This window comes from Oncorhynchus tshawytscha, unplaced genomic scaffold, assembly GCF_018296145.1.
Source record: "Oncorhynchus tshawytscha isolate Ot180627B unplaced genomic scaffold, Otsh_v2.0 Un_contig_2795_pilon_pilon, whole genome shotgun sequence".
Classification (NCBI taxonomy): Eukaryota; Metazoa; Chordata; class Actinopteri; order Salmoniformes; family Salmonidae; genus Oncorhynchus; species Oncorhynchus tshawytscha.
Window position 1 is genome coordinate 62156 of NW_024609578.1, and position 17756 is coordinate 79911.

Below are 17756 nucleotides of genomic sequence, written 5' to 3' on the forward strand. Positions count from 1 at the left end.
GTGTCAAGGATGTGCACATATTCACTCATGGAAATAATTCTGATTTATTAACTGGTGGATGCTTTTCCAAAGTTGGCCTACCATATCTGCATGAAAATATGAACTTACACAACATTTTAGGATCTAAGCCCAGTGATCTCATTAGTGTATTTCTAATGATCTGCATTATCAAATGTTGAGTTATACTTAATAAATGAGGTTGGCAGACTGCAGAGCATCTCTGAAGTTCAGATCAGAAGACTGACCCAGCTCAGAATATTCTCTATATTATTCAACAATTTAATACACATAAACATCAATCAAACACAAACATACTGTAAATGCTGCCTTGATTTGTGAAAGCTCTTATTTCGAAACAGGCTAGAGCTGAGTGAGGGATCATAAAGTACAGTAAATTTGCTCTCTGGAAGTGTGTGAGAGAGATTATAGCTGTGTGAATACTGTCGTGTGAGGTGATCACAACACTGACTGCTGCGCTCTCGAAGGGTGCTCCTTTGTACACAAACGAGATCCGGGAGCTGCCTGTTCTATTCCACAAACGCTCAGAGGAAAACGGTGAGGCAGAAAGCGGTGGGCGGAAAGAGAATTCAGGTTGTTGAAGACCCTAGGGAATTTTCACTTGAAAGGAAATAACATTGAAGATTAAAGTCAAAGAAATTCCGTTTCCATAGATTAGTAGGTAAGTGGTTGGAAAAAGTTTGGTCAATATTTTCTGCACCTTTGTCCAGCTTACTTCATGTCCAAACGAAAATAATTTGCTGGGCATTATATTCTCGTTTACTTAACTCAATTTAATGTACACTGGACTTAGTTTTACATGTTTATATAATGCGACAATTAGGTTTTCGAGACATTGCCAATTAATCCTCGAGGCTCGAGCACCTGGTGCGATTTGAAGAACCGAAAGGACAAATAGTCAGCTATGGATTTTCTTCACCCCCATTCTCTGTATAGGGTCTACTTTGGCAGTTCTATATCATATAGAGATATAGCTGTCAAACTCTAGGCGGCATTTGCCTTATCCCTACAGTTTTCAGCCATTCACGACTCTCATGTGAATTTAAATCCCGACGCTGTTTCAACGTTTTGAAACGTCATCGTCGCCTCCTGTGGCCTTTGCATTAGCGAGAAAGAATCCGTCAAATTAAAAAAAAAGCACAGATCTATACAGCTATGGGTGCCTCCATCTGACAAAACTACACCTCCCGAGTTACGCTTACATACAGGTGTTCAGAACACGCTCCATGGCTAATTAGCACAGGTGGTCGCCTCTTATCTTCAGAAAACAAGCTCTGTAACATGGAGATATGGCCTTGTGGGAACACTAACCACAGGAGGTTAGTGGCACCTTAATTGGGGAGGACAGGCTCGTGCTAATGGCTGGAGTGGAATGGTTAAAATGCATCAAACACATAGGTTCCATGTGTTTGATGCCGTTCACTCCTTTCCAGCCATTATTAGGAGTTGTCCTCCACTGACACCAACCCTATCAAGGTGTATCAATTCAACCTTTTTAAATGATTTCTCACTGATATGAAAGATAAGTTCCTGTATGCTTCCAAAACAGATGCTTGTTAATGTTCAGATTGAGCATCGGGGCTCTTAACAAAACTCCCCCATACAGAAGATGCCTTTGTCCAATGATTTATGTGTAATGTAATGAAACTGAGAGTCATGATCAAGGGCTTATAGAGATGTAGAATGGACACTTGTCAACTCTACCCATCATATTGAAAGTTGTCAAGTATAGGCCTACTTATTGTGCTATTAATTTGAGCTTGTCCAGGTATACTGAAACCATGAAATTTTACTAACCTACTTCCTTCACCTGTGTTTACGACCATTCTTTAATAGGGAACAGACAGCTGCCAATCAATCAAGAGCTAATTTCCTATAACAGCCAGGGACCTTACTCTGCAAACAGTGCCAGCTGAGAGACCACAATAGGCCTATTCACCATAATGGCCTCTTTTATTTGTTTTACAGAACGAATGCTTCTCCAGTGCATAAAAAATGACTCCCATTTCAACTCTACTAAGTGGAGGCCTGTTCTGTGATGACAGTGATGTAAAATCTGTCCCGTCAGAGATGTACCCGATTATTGTGGCAGATGGTGGCATGCCAGTATTAAATTCATCACCCCCTGGTCAAAGTGATCTAATGCTACTTGTCCACAAACAGTTTTGGCCATGTGTTTCTCAACACTTCATCATCCAGTAACTTTGGTCTCTAATATCTTAGTATAATTTGGACAGTATGACTGCAGCATTGGGATGGCTTATATAATATTATTATTGTACAATGGGATATTGAATTGAGTGATATTGGATATTGTAGGCTACTCATTGCCTCAGCAGCACAACAGTTGTCACAGATTTAGGGTAGAAAAACAGTTTCCCAAAATATTATTTTGCCCCAAGACTTCTTGAGCCACAGTGTAAATGTGCATGATGTGACCAGGATTTAGCAGGCTTACGTTCTGAGAGGAAAACAACATTTGATCCAATGGGTTTCCCGCATATTCTTTGTACACACAGTGTGGGACCTATGATCCAATGACTTTAGACCCACAAAGCAATGGTCAGATGAAAGTTTGATTGGTGACATGTGATAGGGGATTATAGTACAGACCTGCCTTTTGCACAGATTCTTTACAAAATCATTTTGGCCTTTACATCATACATTTGCCTTATTTAACATTTACCGCACAGATCATCCCCCATGTTACAAGTAAAGGGGCAGTAGATTCACTCTCACACCCCTATAATTCTGTGGGCACAAACATAGAATCATAGCGATACAGCTTAACAACAGATTTTCTTGCCCCCAATAGTGTCTGTGGACCGTCCTCTACATTCCCTTTGTTGTTAAATATCACTACATCTTAAGATGGCCATGCTGAGCTAGCTGGCCTGGCCCATTAATTGGCCTGGTGGTTATGTTCTGGACCGGTCTCCAAGGAGACAGTCCTCATCAGAGGAAGCTGTGGTGTGCAGCCCTGATTGATCAGCTGAGGATGCAGGGGGGAGACCATGGACTCTCTCCTTTCACGCCCATTCCTTGCAGTCATTACACCCACTTTTAGGAACAAGTGACAGACACTAAAAGGTCTTTATAGTGTGCAATTTGATACCCAGTGGCAGATGCTGCAGCCTGCAAGTGACTGAGTCATAATAGCTATGACGAGCAGGTTTTAAACTCCCCGCAACCCTTCATACTGGATCATAACAATTTAGGGACTGGGCCTGGCCTGTTGATTTTACCTACCAACTGTTGTTGTATTATGAAATTCAAAGACTCATATCAAATGTTATTAGTCACATGCGCCGACTACAACAGGTTACAGTGAAAGGCTTACTTACGAGCCCCTAACCTGATGATTTGTTGTTTAATTCACCCTGAGCTGTAGTATCACCTCTCACACCTCTGCCTTCCCTTCTAGATGGCGTCAGTGAATGACTCTCGCCTTCAGCAGCAGCCTGCCCAGGATGCGGCTGACCAGAACTTTTGACTACATGTTCAAGCTGCTGATCATTGGCAACAGCAGTGTGGGAAGACCAGCTTCCTGTTCCGCTATGCTGATGACTCCTTCACCCCAGCCTTTGTCTCACCGTGGGCATAGACTTCAAGGTCAAGACCGTCTTCCACAATGAGAAAAGGATAAAGCTACAGATATGGGTGAGTTAGCCCTATGCATTTTGTCCCACATGCCAGCTATGGTCTCTACAACATGATTGCCACCTTTGTGCCACATTTTTGCCATCATAGTGGACTCTCATACACATCCCATCAAGAGGAAAGTTGTCCTCTGTATTAAACCAGAATATAAATCCATAGACCAAATCCTTCACTATTGAATTGAGTTTTTCTGACAGGTGGCTGATAATTATATAGTGGGTCAATCACAAACCTTCATCTGCAAGGCCCTTGCATTTTACACAGTGGTGTAAAAATACTTTGAAGTACTACTTAAGTTGTTGTTTGGAGGTAGTTTACTTTACAATACATTTTTGACAAATTTTACTCCATTTTATTCCAAAGAAAATATGTACTTTTTACTCCCATACACTTTCCTTGACACCCAAAAGTACTAGTTACATTTCGAATGCTCAGTAAGGACTCAATATGGTCCAATTCACACACCTATCAATATAATGCCTGTGGTGAACTCACTAAACACAAATACTGCATTTTTTAAAAGATGTTGATTGTGTTGGAGTGCCCGTTCCATAAATCACGCCATCGGGTTTGCTTAATATAAGGAATTAGATTTATATCATGTCATTTTTTACCTTTACTTTAAGTATGACAATTTATCATTTTTCCACCAATGATTTTACCCTCCCGTCTCTCTTGATGTTTTGCAGAAAACTTGGTTTCTCATTCAAGCTACTGCAGTGTGTTGTCGCTGCTTGTAAATCACATGCTCTAGAGACTAAGGCTGTGTTTGGACAGGCAGACCAATTCTGATCATTTTGAAAAATAACGTTCCCGTAGTAATCAGATATTTTGTCAGGCTGAACTGATTGGTCAAAAGAACTGATTGCAAAAATATCATGTTCTGTAGGAAATACTTGAATTACAGGGTACCCAAAAGTGTACAATTTATTACTGTGGCCTAGTACCTTGAACTGATGTTGCGGAAAGTGTTTCAAGGAAACCAATCCACGTACAGTGAATGCTGTTTAAACAAGACAAACACGTTCTATATGGTATCGTATTCAATCAAGATGGGAATCAACCAGCATTACTCGTTTCTCCACCAATGTACACAGCAAAACGTAGTTTGACGCATTGACCCTGTTTCCACCTAAGTACACGTGATTTGGCTTAATGTTGTCAGTGGTGGCTGGGATCACTGAATGCCATCTGATGAGTTTCAAATCAGAGAAGAATGAATCCTTCCTCAGTTTGCCTCATACATTGGAGGTGTGGAAGTAGGAAACCATGTCCAATAAATGAAAAACACCTTGAGCAAGTGTACAAGTTTGAACAACCCTATGTGGAATGGCCAGGGGCGTTTAATCCGCAGTGTCCTGTTTTTCATGACTGAATTGAGCCTCCCGATTTCTCTATAAAGAAGTATACAGGTGGTGCCCTGTCCACACTCCACCTATCATGGTTTTAAAAATGATTTTTGGAAAAAGGAAATTTTTTAATGGTTTTAAAAATGAGTGAAAACATTTGAAGCTCATATAGTACCATTTATGGTTGCTTTTCTCAACCTGAACCATACCTGTTTATTCTAAGAGGATACACCACATGGCAATATGTTAACTGCACAATGACACACCTGGTGTCGGAACCACAAAGCCTAGGGCTTAGAGTGTCCCTGCTTTGTTGGGCTGTAAAACCAGGTGAAAATGCTGAGAAGGGTCCCAGTGACATCAATGGCTCTGACCCCCAACCATTTTACACTGATTGTCATCATGCATATGCTTTTGGACAGTATTTACTTGTTGTTAGATAGATATGGAGACAGTGTGAGCCATGAGGACAGTGTATTTGGTTAGTGCTACTAAGATCCATTACCCTGCCAAATATTTGATCATGTCTGCTCATCAGGTAAGATATGCATCTGGTATATTCATTCATAAATGAAACAAAAATGACCTTTTACGCCTCTGTCTCTCTTGTATGTTTTGCAGAAAACTTGGTTTCTCATCTCACAGCTACTTATAGAGCACTTATGTTGCTGCTGCCCGGCACCTGCTCTAGTTAAGACTAAGGCTGTATTTTTGCAGGCAGACTAAATCGGGTGGTAGTTTTCCGGGCTTATTGGTCTTTTGACCACCATTAGATCTAATTTCACATCATAATCTTTTTCCCCCCCCACTATTCAGTGATGTAAAGTCCTCCAATGGAAAAAGGACCCAGGTTCTGTGAAAATACTTGAATTACAGAGCTACCAGATTTGTACAATTTAATCTCTTCAGCCTAGCTTTTGACGTCTGAAAGTTTTTCAAAGCAAACTATTTCCATGTAAGTGAATGCTGTTTAATCAAGACAAACATCACTAATTGAGTATTGTATTCCGATAAAGATGAATCACAGCAAACGTGTCCACACCAAGCTATTGTGACAAAATCAAGCTGACTGTTCTTTTTGTTCTTACTGGGTTTCCACATAGGACAGGGTTTGCTTAATGCGTCAGTGGTGGACATGGGAAATGAATGTTATGCTGATCATGCATCTGACAGTGATTTTCAAATCAGTCTGAAGAATTAATCAGTGGCTTTAGGTGGGAAGTTTGCCTGATAGGACATTGGAGTGTGGAAAGCACCATGTTCACAGAAATAGCCCTGGTTTATTTATGTCAAGTATCTATTTTTTAATTAACAAAAATATTGGATTGTAGTTTTCTCAGACCTGAATATTTCAGCTCATACCCTCTGAGCCTCACCAATCTATCGAATGGTGTACAGGTGGTACGCTTCACACTGCTGCAAGCTAATCGGAAATCCGCGTCTTTGGCATGCCAATTTTGAAATTATTTTTTTTTATCACCTTTAGTTTAATTTGAAGCCTTTAAGAACACATTCTTATTTTCAACCTGACTGCCATACAGTGGGTTAACTGCTTAGTTCAGGGGCAGAATGGCAGATTTTTACCTGGTCTGCTCAGGGATTCAATCTTGCAACCACAGTTAACTAGTCCAACGCTCTAACCACCTGCCTCACCTGCCTGTTGGGCGAATGCAGGAGCCAAGGTGGAAGTTGCTAGCTAGCATTAAACTTATATTATAAAAAAAACAATCAATCAATCATAATCACTTAGTTGTAACTACACATGGTTGATGATATTACTAGTTTTTCGTGTCTTACGTGTATAGATAGTTGTGGTGCGTATTCGCGAAAAAGGACTGTCGTTGCTCCAACATGAACCAAACCATAAACATCATGCCTCTTCTTAAAATCAATAAGAAGCATCTGATTCTTTCATTGCATATTTAATGAAAGAAATTGAGGTTAGCAGGCAATATTAACGCAGGTGACTCTCCTTCTCTTGGTTCAAGGTCATTTTAGTCAGTGTAAGTACACAGTTTGGGATACCTGGCTCATTCATACACTTAATTTGCCAGAATTTGTCGTAATTATGCCGGCACCTGCTGTGCAATGTAACAGCTCTATTTCTTGCAATCCTTAGATAAAATATGGGTGGTTCTTATTTCACTGAAATGATAAACGTTTGCACACTGTTTTGAAATGATAACATTGACCATATTAATGACCCACCCCCACTATTTCTGTGTGTTTATTATGTTATAATTAAGTCTATGATTTGATAGAGCAGTCTGACTGAGCGATGGCCAAGGCACCAGCAGGCCGTGCCATTTAATCAAACACACCTGCGTGACTTTTTCACGTTAGCTCTTCGCTCTAGCTGAAGCAACTCTGACTTCAGCCATCAACCCCGAGATTAGGCTGGTGTAAATGTGGAAATGGCTAGCTAGGCAGCGTAGCGCTAGTGTTTCAAACATGTTAGTAACTGAAGGTTGGAGTTCAAATCCCTGAGCTGACAAGGGCAAATCTGTCATTCTGCCCCTGAACAGGCAGTTAACCCATGTGTTCCTGGTTCAAGCCAGGTCATTGACAGGGATGGGAAGCTATTTGTTCTTGGCAGTTAAATAAAAAGTGCCTATAAGAAATTTAAAGAAAAGGTATTCCGATAACAAATGGTATAGAGAGAAATAGTCCTATAATTCCTGATAACTCTCAGTGTTCTTTTTGTTCTTACCTGGGTTCTTGAAGTCATGTTAAAAGGAACCAGGGTTTCATATGTTTGATAAGATGGACATGACAAATGTAGACATTTAGCTTTCTTACTGGCACATATTGCACTTTTCACTTTCTTCTCAACACTTTGTTGTTTCATTATTTATTTGAGGCTAAGTGGCTTTATTGATGTGTTATATTAAGTTAAAATAAGTGTTCATTTATTGAACAAGGCACTATTACACAATAAAGTTTAAAATGTCAAATATCAATTTTCGGTATCATTTTGGTCTTCCAATAATTGTATCGGTCTTTTCTAGTCATAGTGAATATTTACAAGCGTATACACACATTCACCTCTAGCATCTCAAGTCTGTTGGTCTTAGTCAATATTGCCCCCTTCTGGTCTCACAAAATACCACACAATTGAACATGTTCCCAAACCCAACTTGTAAAGAATGACCATACATCATGTTCCCCACAGGACACAGCGGGACAGGAGCGCTACCGTACCATCACCACAGCCTACTACAGAGGAGCCATGGGCTTCCTGCTCATGTATGACATCACCAACCAGGACTCCTTCAACGCTGTGCAGGACTGGTGAGTGAAAGGTGAAAGGTTCCATCATTTCCATATTGACCCTGCTGCCTTCTCAGACTGTGTATTCGTCTACTCTCACCTCTGTCATACAGGGCAACTCAGATTAAGACATACTCTTGGGACAACGCACAGGTGATCCTGGTGGGAAACAAGTGTGAACTGGAGGATGACAGGCTAGTCCCCACAGAGGATAGCCAGAGACTGGCCAAAGATCTTGGTGAGTACCATCCACAACAGCATGCAGTCTTCGCAAAGACTATACACCAAGAGGTCACACTACCACAGCATACTGACCTCATGAGAACACACTTACACACAAATATAGCAGGGGACACCGAACCCTTAAGCCTAAATATCTCATCTGCTTTTCTTGAAATCTCTCCACAGTAAGTAATTACTTTACTCAATTTCCCCGTCTCTGTCTGACAGGGTACCAGTTCTTCGAGGCCAGCGCCAAGGACAACATCAACGTGAAGCAGGTGTTTGAGCGGCTGGTAGACGTCATCTGTGAGAAGATGAACGAGAGCATGGGCGGAGATGCCAAAATTTTGTCCAATCACAGGGGCACCAGTCTACAGGACTCGCCTCCAGAGAACCATGGGGGCTGTGGCTGCTAAATCCCACCTCATTTCTCCTCACAGCCCCACACCAAACCCCGTCACTGTGCCTGAAGTATAGAGAGTACACCTCACAAACTACACCCCAATCTCACACCCCCTAACACAATACTACAGTGAAAACCATAAAGCAGGTAGCTGAGATAACCATCGGTCCCCTCCCCTCAGTCCATCCAGTGTTATCCCACATATCCCCTGTTCTAGTTTCTGTATTCCCTGAAAAGGCCCCATCTCTCTTGTGTACTGTGCCCCCCCTTCCCCAGTAGTAATTATTGTAGGTCATTGTTGTGTTCAGAGTTTAATTAATGAAAATATAATAGTTCAAGACTCAAACAGAGCAGAAGGTGCTTTTGTTTTGGATGCCCCCTGGCTAGGTGCTCTGCTTCGAATGTATTCATTGGACTTAACTTCTCCGAATCCAAAACCGGACAGAAAACAGCACCCCAAAACCTGATAAAAAAACACAACAAAAACCGTTTTCTGTCATATCCTTGATCAAAATCTAAATGTAACTGTTATTAAGGAAGATGACATCATCCAGACAATCACAAAACGGAGTTATTCTGCTGCTTTGGCCTTTTGCTTCCTCATTCCCTGACCTCCATGCTTTACTCTGTGACACTGAAGATGCTATTTTGCCATGTCCTCGGAATAATTGTGCACTACTATTCTTGAGACTTTCTTAACCACTACTGCTTATGGGAAAGAGAAGGTGAAAAAGTATGAGATTGTGCCAAACAATGTTAGAGCAATGTTGTGCTCCAGGATATTTGTCTGGGAGGAAGTCGTATAACACTAGTGACACTGACATGCGTCATGTGATCTGCTCTGGCATGTCCTCACTCACCCCTCTGTGCCTCCCCTTCCTACTCATTGTTCTTACAATTTCCAACCTGATTGCACAAGGCTTCAACAGTGTCCCGTAATCTGGATGTGCCAGTGTAAACTGCCTGCATTACTTGCATAATGTTACTGTACTGTTCTTACATCTAAGTTACTGTCTATGAAGTAGCCTAATTAAAGCGTGGTGATTGGCCAAGCATGACACCCATGTTAATTCATTTTCCAAATCATATGCTTAAACAGAAAGACAAATGGTGCACCTAAAGCATGTACAGTGCATTCCATTGTACTGCTTGGATGGCTTCAGTAGAAAAATATGCATCTCCAACTGGACTGGAGAGACATGCATCTCCCTTCTCCGGCCCTCTGTTACTCACAGACACTGCCATTTCCCCATCACTAGCCCCACACTGTTCACTGGTCCTCTGTTACTCACAGACACTGCCATTTCCCTATCACTAGCCCCACACTGTTCACTGGTCCTCTGTTACTCACAGACACTGCCATTTCCCTATCACTAGCCCTGCTCTCACGGCCCTCTGTTACTCCTGCCATTTCCCTATCACTAGCCCCACACTGTTCACTGGCCATCAGTTAGGGACAGGCACGGTCTCGGCGTGATAGCAACCTTGTGTTTTTACGCCAAAGCACTGCTAAAGCTGAGGGGTTGGGTCAAAGCCCGCCAAAAGTATTCATGAGCGCCTACTCTCTCCAATTGCTTATCACACCTATCCACCTGGAAGCACAGCTGATACTGACTCGTTGTTTGATATTAGCTGGCTGATTTGTATCCAGTGGTCTCCCCTGTTCAACTCCTACCACGAGCAAGTGGTCTCCCCTGTTCATCTCCTACCACGAGCAAGTGGTCTTGTTGTGGTGTGAAACATTTGACTGGAGACTTAACTGTTAACCTTTTATAGCTGTGTAAAAACACTATACCCACATTACATCTGCATTATGCCCAAGTTGTAAAGCTTTCTGGGTGGTGTTTGTCAGTGTATTTAAATAGTGTTTTTCTTTCTGCTGCTGAAGGTAACTGGATTGAAAGTGGTGAGGTTTTACTGAAAGTCCTGAGGAGGACTTCTCTAAATCACATGCTGATGCACTGATACCCAGTTTATCTAAATACTTCAATGTCAGTTGATTAAAAGGACCCATAACATATCTTTTGATAATTATGTTCATCTGAAGTTGTAAGTGAATAATTTTATCCTTTTAATTTCTTTCTGTGGAATTGGTTCGTTTTTGTGTAGTATGGCATTCCATAGGTTATATAGGAGGTTTGTTATACTATTAAGGGGGAACTATACTGTTGTGTCAATGTATATTTGTTTTGTTCCAATTTATGGCTCTCTGTTTGGACAATCTTATTAGAAAAGGCATATACGTTGCATGTGTTTATGAAAATAAAGACTTCATTACAAAATATAAAATCTTGAGTTGCCATTTTATTGTGCAATCCTGATGCTAAATCGTTTAGATGATTAGAACTTATGAAAGCACAACATCTATGCAGTCAAGCCGACAAAGGCTTGAGACCCATGCTCTATGTGGTTAGGTTAGTCTTTATGGTGATATCATTAATAATTTATGGCCTTACGTCCTACCTCCCTTCCCATTTGGATGGAGGGGGGGGTTGTGGTGTTTTTTAATCTAACGACACAGAAAACCACACTGCTGTGGTCCTCCCCAACAATAAGAGGTTTCCTGGTGCCCTTTCCTGTCACCTACCAGTTAACCACAGCCTTTGTGTCCTTTGCAGTTAATCTTATTGCAATGTTTTGTAACCTTTTTATATTTTTACATCCATACTGTAGTCTTCCATCATATACTGGTGCCTATCAGTGATCTTCCTTAGTGCAAAATGAGAAATCCTCAGCCTGAGCCCACTAAAGTCAAGTGATGTAAGGCCAGGCTAAATTACATTCAAATGATGTAGGGTTGGGACGAGCCTAAACGCCCCCATGCTTATCACGGGACACTACCCCTTGCAATACAGATAACGCAGGTCGAGCTCAAAAACATGGGTGTAGGTCAGAGATAAGAGACCGTTTATGCCGAGTTGTGAGTTCACTGGCTCCATGTGGGTTTTCAGTTATTAGGCTACCCTATTACCTGTGTATGTCTGCCACGTGCCTCCTTTGTTCCTCACAATAAGGAACCTCAATTATGCATGTCGAAAAAAAATACCCACTACAACTAAATGCAGTTGTCACTTAGAGTTGTGTTGTGGCCCTCAGCTTTCTCCGATGGTCCTTGTGGTTTGGGGGGACATATTGTTCCAATGGAAGCATGTTGTAACCTTACTCTAGTCCCCCCACAGACATGAGTGAAAATATTTTTGTATGCTCCACCTCTACAGTTGGGTTTGAGTAAAAAAGTAAACAGCTTGGCTTGTCACTCGCTCACACCTTATCTCCTGTGATGCACGCACAACTGTGTTACACTATCCATAGTATCTCAGAGACAGACTGTCACGAAGCGAGATGGAGAAAACAGACGTTTGGAGCTGGTTGCCTACCAGTTATGCAGTACAACAGAACGCGTAGGCCGCTTTGTTCTCAGAGGAGACAAAAAAGATGACAAATGATAACCTGAATAAGCTGTTGGTATTTTGTGTATTATTTTTGCGCCAGAAAACATCCATCGTGCATGGTGCACAAGCTTTGGAAACTAAAGGTAGGACACATTTTCCCAAATAGCCTACTTGTTTTCGTCACCTTCTGTAACATAAGTGTTTACAATTACAACGCTTATTTTTAATCATGTTATATTTTGTATTTCCACAAAATATATTTGATGTTTTAGATTTGGGTTAAGATAGAGACAGGTTTCCTCGCACAATTTGGTGAATTTAATAGCTGTTAAAAAATAGTTATAATAATCACTAATCAGCAATAGTCATTCCTCTGGAGCTGTTTGGAGAGACTTGAAGTCTTCACCTGTGTTTACTAAATTGTTAAAACCAATAATGCCCCAACACACATTTTCCTTGTGGACTACGACTTCCCTCCCTTGTCCACACAGTGACTCTGCTGCTCCACGCTGAGCCAGAGAATCCAAAGTGCTTTGCTGAAGGGATGTCTGACCTCACCTGCTTCTGGGAGGAGGATGAGGAAAGGGCTGGCTTTACTGACCAATACTCATTCATATACACATACCAGTAAGTCATGATCAGGCAAAGTGCTCCGTTAATAATCGCTGCTATGTGTACCATATTCTCTCACCTTGTCTTGGTAGAAGGTTGCTACCTGCTATGAAGATGTGTTTTGAAGAATGATCACCTCAATTTTCCATTTAGCCTAGAAACTTGATACAAAGTGTAAACAATCCAAATGTCTCTCCTCTGCAGGAATGAGAACAGCAGTGAGTGTTCCATAACTGCCCTACCAGCAGCAGGCGGCAAGAGGCTGTATTTTTGCAGGTTGTCCCAGACTCAATTATTTGTGCCCTTTGACATCCGGGTGTTTCGGGATGACTTCTGATCCACAACCGCAGTCTCTTCATTGAAACTTGTCTGTGAGTTATAGAGTTTTGGTTGTGGGTGACTTTTGGGAAATATTCCATTAGTTTTTTCTCAGGATTTAGGAATGACATTTTCTTCTCATGTCTGTGTGTCAGTCCTGTTAGACCCGCCTGCCAATCTGACATTGACGAGTACAGGGGATGCAGGGGCAGCTGAAGGCCAGCTGGCTGCCTCCCTCTCTCAAGTACATGGGTGACAGTATGATGTACGAGGTCAGCTACACCATGGCAGGGAGCCACATTGGAAAGGTATGAACAACACACACTCATATCAGAGGTAGAAGTTTTTTACCAGACAAGAGAAAAGTTTTAGGTTCTTGTGAATAATGGTGCTGTTCCTTTCTTGGCCTTCGGCAGAGATGTGTCAATGACAATGCATTATCATCTCGTCTTCAGGTGGAGGAGGTGCAAGCCAGCTCTGAGCTCATCTTGCGTGGTCTGCAGTCAGGCACTAAGTACAAGGTGCGCATTCGTGTCAAACTGGACGGCATCAGCTACAGCGGCCACTGGAGCACCTGGACTGACCCGGTACTGATGGAACAATGCCTGGTGGTAAGCTTCTTTCTTTACACATTCACCAAAATAATGCGCCTTGTCTCGTGAGCTCCAACATCTTTGTTCTGTTGAGGATCCCTCCTTGGATTTCATCCCTGGTGTAACCTTGTTGCTGTGCTATCTTATTTGCAGACTTGGACCCTCTCATGTGTCCCTGAGTCTCATCATCTCTCATCCTCACCCTGCTGTCTCTCCTTGTGCTCATGTCTCATCGCAGGTCAGTTACCATAAACAACAACTTTCCAATGTTTTAGTCTACCACTGTAACTACACTCTTTAGTGATCTCCTTTGTAGAGACATCCTCAGTGGTGTATTTCTGGAATAAGACTGTACAATATTGTCCTCAGGTTCCTGTTGAAGAAGATCTGGCCAATCATTCCCACCCCTGAAAGCAAGTTCCAAGGCCTCTTTAAGGTGTATGGCGGTGACTTTCAGGTGAGACAAATAAATCCAGTATTATTCCTCGTATCCTTGGAATATGAAACTCGGTATGAAGTACCTGTGCAGTGCTTATCTATATCCTTTTTCCTTATGAAGTACCCTGTGCAGTGTTTATCTATATCCTTTTGTGTGTATCGTAGTCTGTTCATCTTGACTCAATATTAGTGCAAACTCCTGAACCTCTCTCATTTGGTTTGTCAATAGGAGTGGTTAGCCACAGCACTGGAGGCTTATGGTTGAGGCCAACCTACTTCTACTCCGAGGAATTCCTGCGCCACTAGAGGTGCTCTCAGAGGTTAGCCTTTGGTCCCGTCTTACCCAGCTCCGCTTTGCCGCCCAAGGCCTCAGAGGCACTTGGCAGGAGGAGGATGAAGACAAGAAGTTAAAGAGGGGTGGATCCTGCATTGATGGAGGGGTGGAGAGAAACCCCCTGGTGGCACTCCGGCGATGGACCAGCCCGGCTATTCATCAGCACCCTGCACCCTGGACCCAGTCTTCTCTACTGGAGTCCCATGATGCCCTATGTCACCCTCAATGCTCAGAACCACAGTGGGGAGGAGCCTCTGTGACATATTGAAGAAACCTTGCCCTGCAGGTTCTCTTTGCCTCTGGAAGGACATCCTCTGAATCTCGATCAGACTTGGGCTCCTTCAACAGGCTCAGGGATTGGGCCGCCTCTCGTCCCAGTCCAGTTTGAGTACCCAAACCACACCTGGCCGCCCAAGGGCCCCGGGTACACCTACATGGCAGTGGCCGACTCAGGCGTCTCCATGGATTACAGTCCGATGAGCTCGAGTAAGATCGATGACATTGGGAAGGGAGTTATCTATACCAATGAGTACAAGAACGAGATCCCTGCACACAGAAGACCCCATAGGTACGCCCATCCACTTTGCATTCTGAATTAAGGCTAAGCTATGTTACAGGCTATGAACTGAGGCTTAAAGGTCCATTGAAGCTGAAAAACAGTTGGGATGTTTGGCCAAGGCTTCTACATGGACTCCATCTTCTTGTCAGTGGAATGTAAAAAGCCAGGGTGTAGGCTACTCTCATAACTATGAGATAACAGACAAGCAACATTTAAGCTCAAAGGCTTTGGTGAGGAAAAGTCAAAAAGTATCCCTGATAAGGATTTCATACTTCTTTGGATGTCACAAGCTCATTCTCACAATATCCCTTCAATCGGAAGGCAGCTGTTTGAGAAATACATGACCAACTGAAACACTCCAAAGTTGATATTATACAACACATGTAATGTGTATGTTCTAAAATCCTTGGATCTTGTAGGTCAATTTATAAGGTTATTTTCTATATTTTTATTGGAATAACTAGATAATGTTGACACTTACATTGTAAATATTGTGTTTGTCTATTGTGTATTGTACAAGAGTATCACTAAGATGTAGCCATGGTCTTAACATGAAGCTCCTGCGAGAATGAAGAGGTGCTGTAGGATGTGCAGGAATGTGTTTAGGCAATGTCACATTTCAGTATGATGCTATTGTACACCTCTTGCTTGCAATGCATAGATCAACAAAGGTTGTAAAAGTCATGATGGTTCCAGTGTATGAATGTTTGTATATTTGTCTGTCTAATTGTCACCTCATTGAATCTTACATATTATCATACATTTTGAGAAGCCATAATTGTTGAAACTGTAAATAATTCTAATGAATTTTTGGGGGGGTTTAAATAAACACCAGTTTGTTGAAAATGTAGGTAATTCCTCCTACCCAACAAACAAAAATTGTGATTTGGCTAAATGTATGAGTAGATTCAAAAAACGTTGTCACATTTTAAGTTGTTCCATTGGTGAAAAAGAGTTGTTTACATCGACACATGTGAATATGACAATTCAATGTGGTAGGGCAAGCATACTCAACTCTGACCCTACGAGGTCCGGAGCCTGCTGGTTTTCTGTTCTACCTGGTAATTAATTACACACACCTGGAGTCACAGGTCTAAATCGGTCCCTGACTAGAGGGGAACAATGAAAACATGCAGTTCAACTGGCTTTGAGGTCCAGAATTGAGATTGAGGGTAGTAGAGTATCGCACTATTTTTTTTTCATGGCAAAATGGAAACACAAAGCAGATGAAACTCTTCGGTCCTTTAAAAACCTGCTGTATGTAAAATATTGTGCGCAATTGCTTGGAAAATAAATACATGTGACTCTGGATGACAGCAAAATTATTTGCTTTCAACATTAGGGCTGTTTTCCTAAAGAAGTTACATCTCTGTTTCATGTTTGTTTCTTTGCCAGATAGTGGTATCGTCCCGTTCCTTAGAATGTGGACAGTAGTTGAGCAGCCTGGGCATTGGGGAAAAGGGTATTGGATGACATAACAAGTGAAGTTCACAACAATTTCCTTATATGAGTGACCTAGATCTTAGCATAATGAGATGAGGTTCTGATCTGTCCAGAGAAGATAAGGAGCACAATCCCCTCACAGAACACAGTTATAGAACATATCTTTTAAAAACAACCAAAGTGAACATTTGTTTAGAAAAGGATCCAATCAAACATGTTTATTTTTTGTTTACTAACATTTAGAATATTAACTAGTTCCTCATTTTTCTATCTTTAAACCCTTTAGTTTACAGTTATTTTCAGTGTTCATTTCTAAACAAACTGGTGAATGTTTCCTGACATGTGATAATACTGTGATGATTACCTATACGGAACTTCTGACAATCATTTCTGTAACTCAGTATCTCTTTATGGTCAACAAAAATGTCATTATAATGCCTGAAATATAACAAATGTTAAACAATTCTGATGCGCTTCCATATTAGATATCTTCAATGTTTTTTTTTTGTACTAATATGATTTAAAAATGTATGGCATTAAAGCAAATGTTATTGGTCACATACACATATTTAGCAGATGTTATTGCGGGTGTATCGAAATGCTTGTAAACTGATGTTCTTGTTGTCCGTTTGTTGAGAAAAACGTGGGGAGACATTCTAATTGCCCCTGATAGCTAATATCTATATATGGGTTGGTTGTTTAGCAATAAAACCAACGGGTGCACAACTATGTGGCAAAATCGACGGGGGTTGGCTTAGATTGTTGACAACATGTACACTATATTTCATCTCCAATGTTTATTGAAATCATAATGGTTTTACAATGAGCACTTGTTGTCTAAAATACATAGTTACAGTTGGTGGTTAGCTAGCTAATGTTTACCATATTAGCGTAGACGTGACATCAGTCAAAACAAGACATGGTATCAAGAACAAGATAAAATTAGCTGAAACGAGACACTTGGCAGTTTGTCATTGTTGTTAACTATCTGGCCATCCAGAATGACAACACACAGCCTTCTGCCCCATTGAAGAGTGCACATCGTTTTCGTGATGTTCTCTGCTGTCCCGTTTATAACATCAGCCTAATCTTCCCTCTACAAATGATTTTAAAAAGCGCCACAGGCACAATGGTTAGACAAAAGT

General features: G+C 41.5%; 1 protein-coding gene and 1 pseudogene across 1 annotated transcript; both read left to right on the forward strand.

The window, feature by feature from the left end:
* The first annotated feature begins 432 nt into the window (after positions 1-432).
* On the forward strand, positions 433-10087 carry LOC112214440 (ras-related protein Rab-3D). Its single transcript, XM_024373175.2, is given in 8 exon segments — positions 433-679; positions 3443-3505; positions 3507-3546; positions 3549-3605; positions 3608-3678; positions 8200-8318; positions 8411-8535; positions 8748-10087. Coding segments are annotated over 7 exon segments (663 nt in total). The 5' UTR covers positions 433-679; the 3' UTR covers positions 8936-10087.
* A 2270-nt stretch (positions 10088-12357) lies between these two features.
* On the forward strand, positions 12358-15203 carry LOC121845197 (annotated as a pseudogene).
* The last annotated feature ends 2553 nt before the right edge of the window (positions 15204-17756 follow it).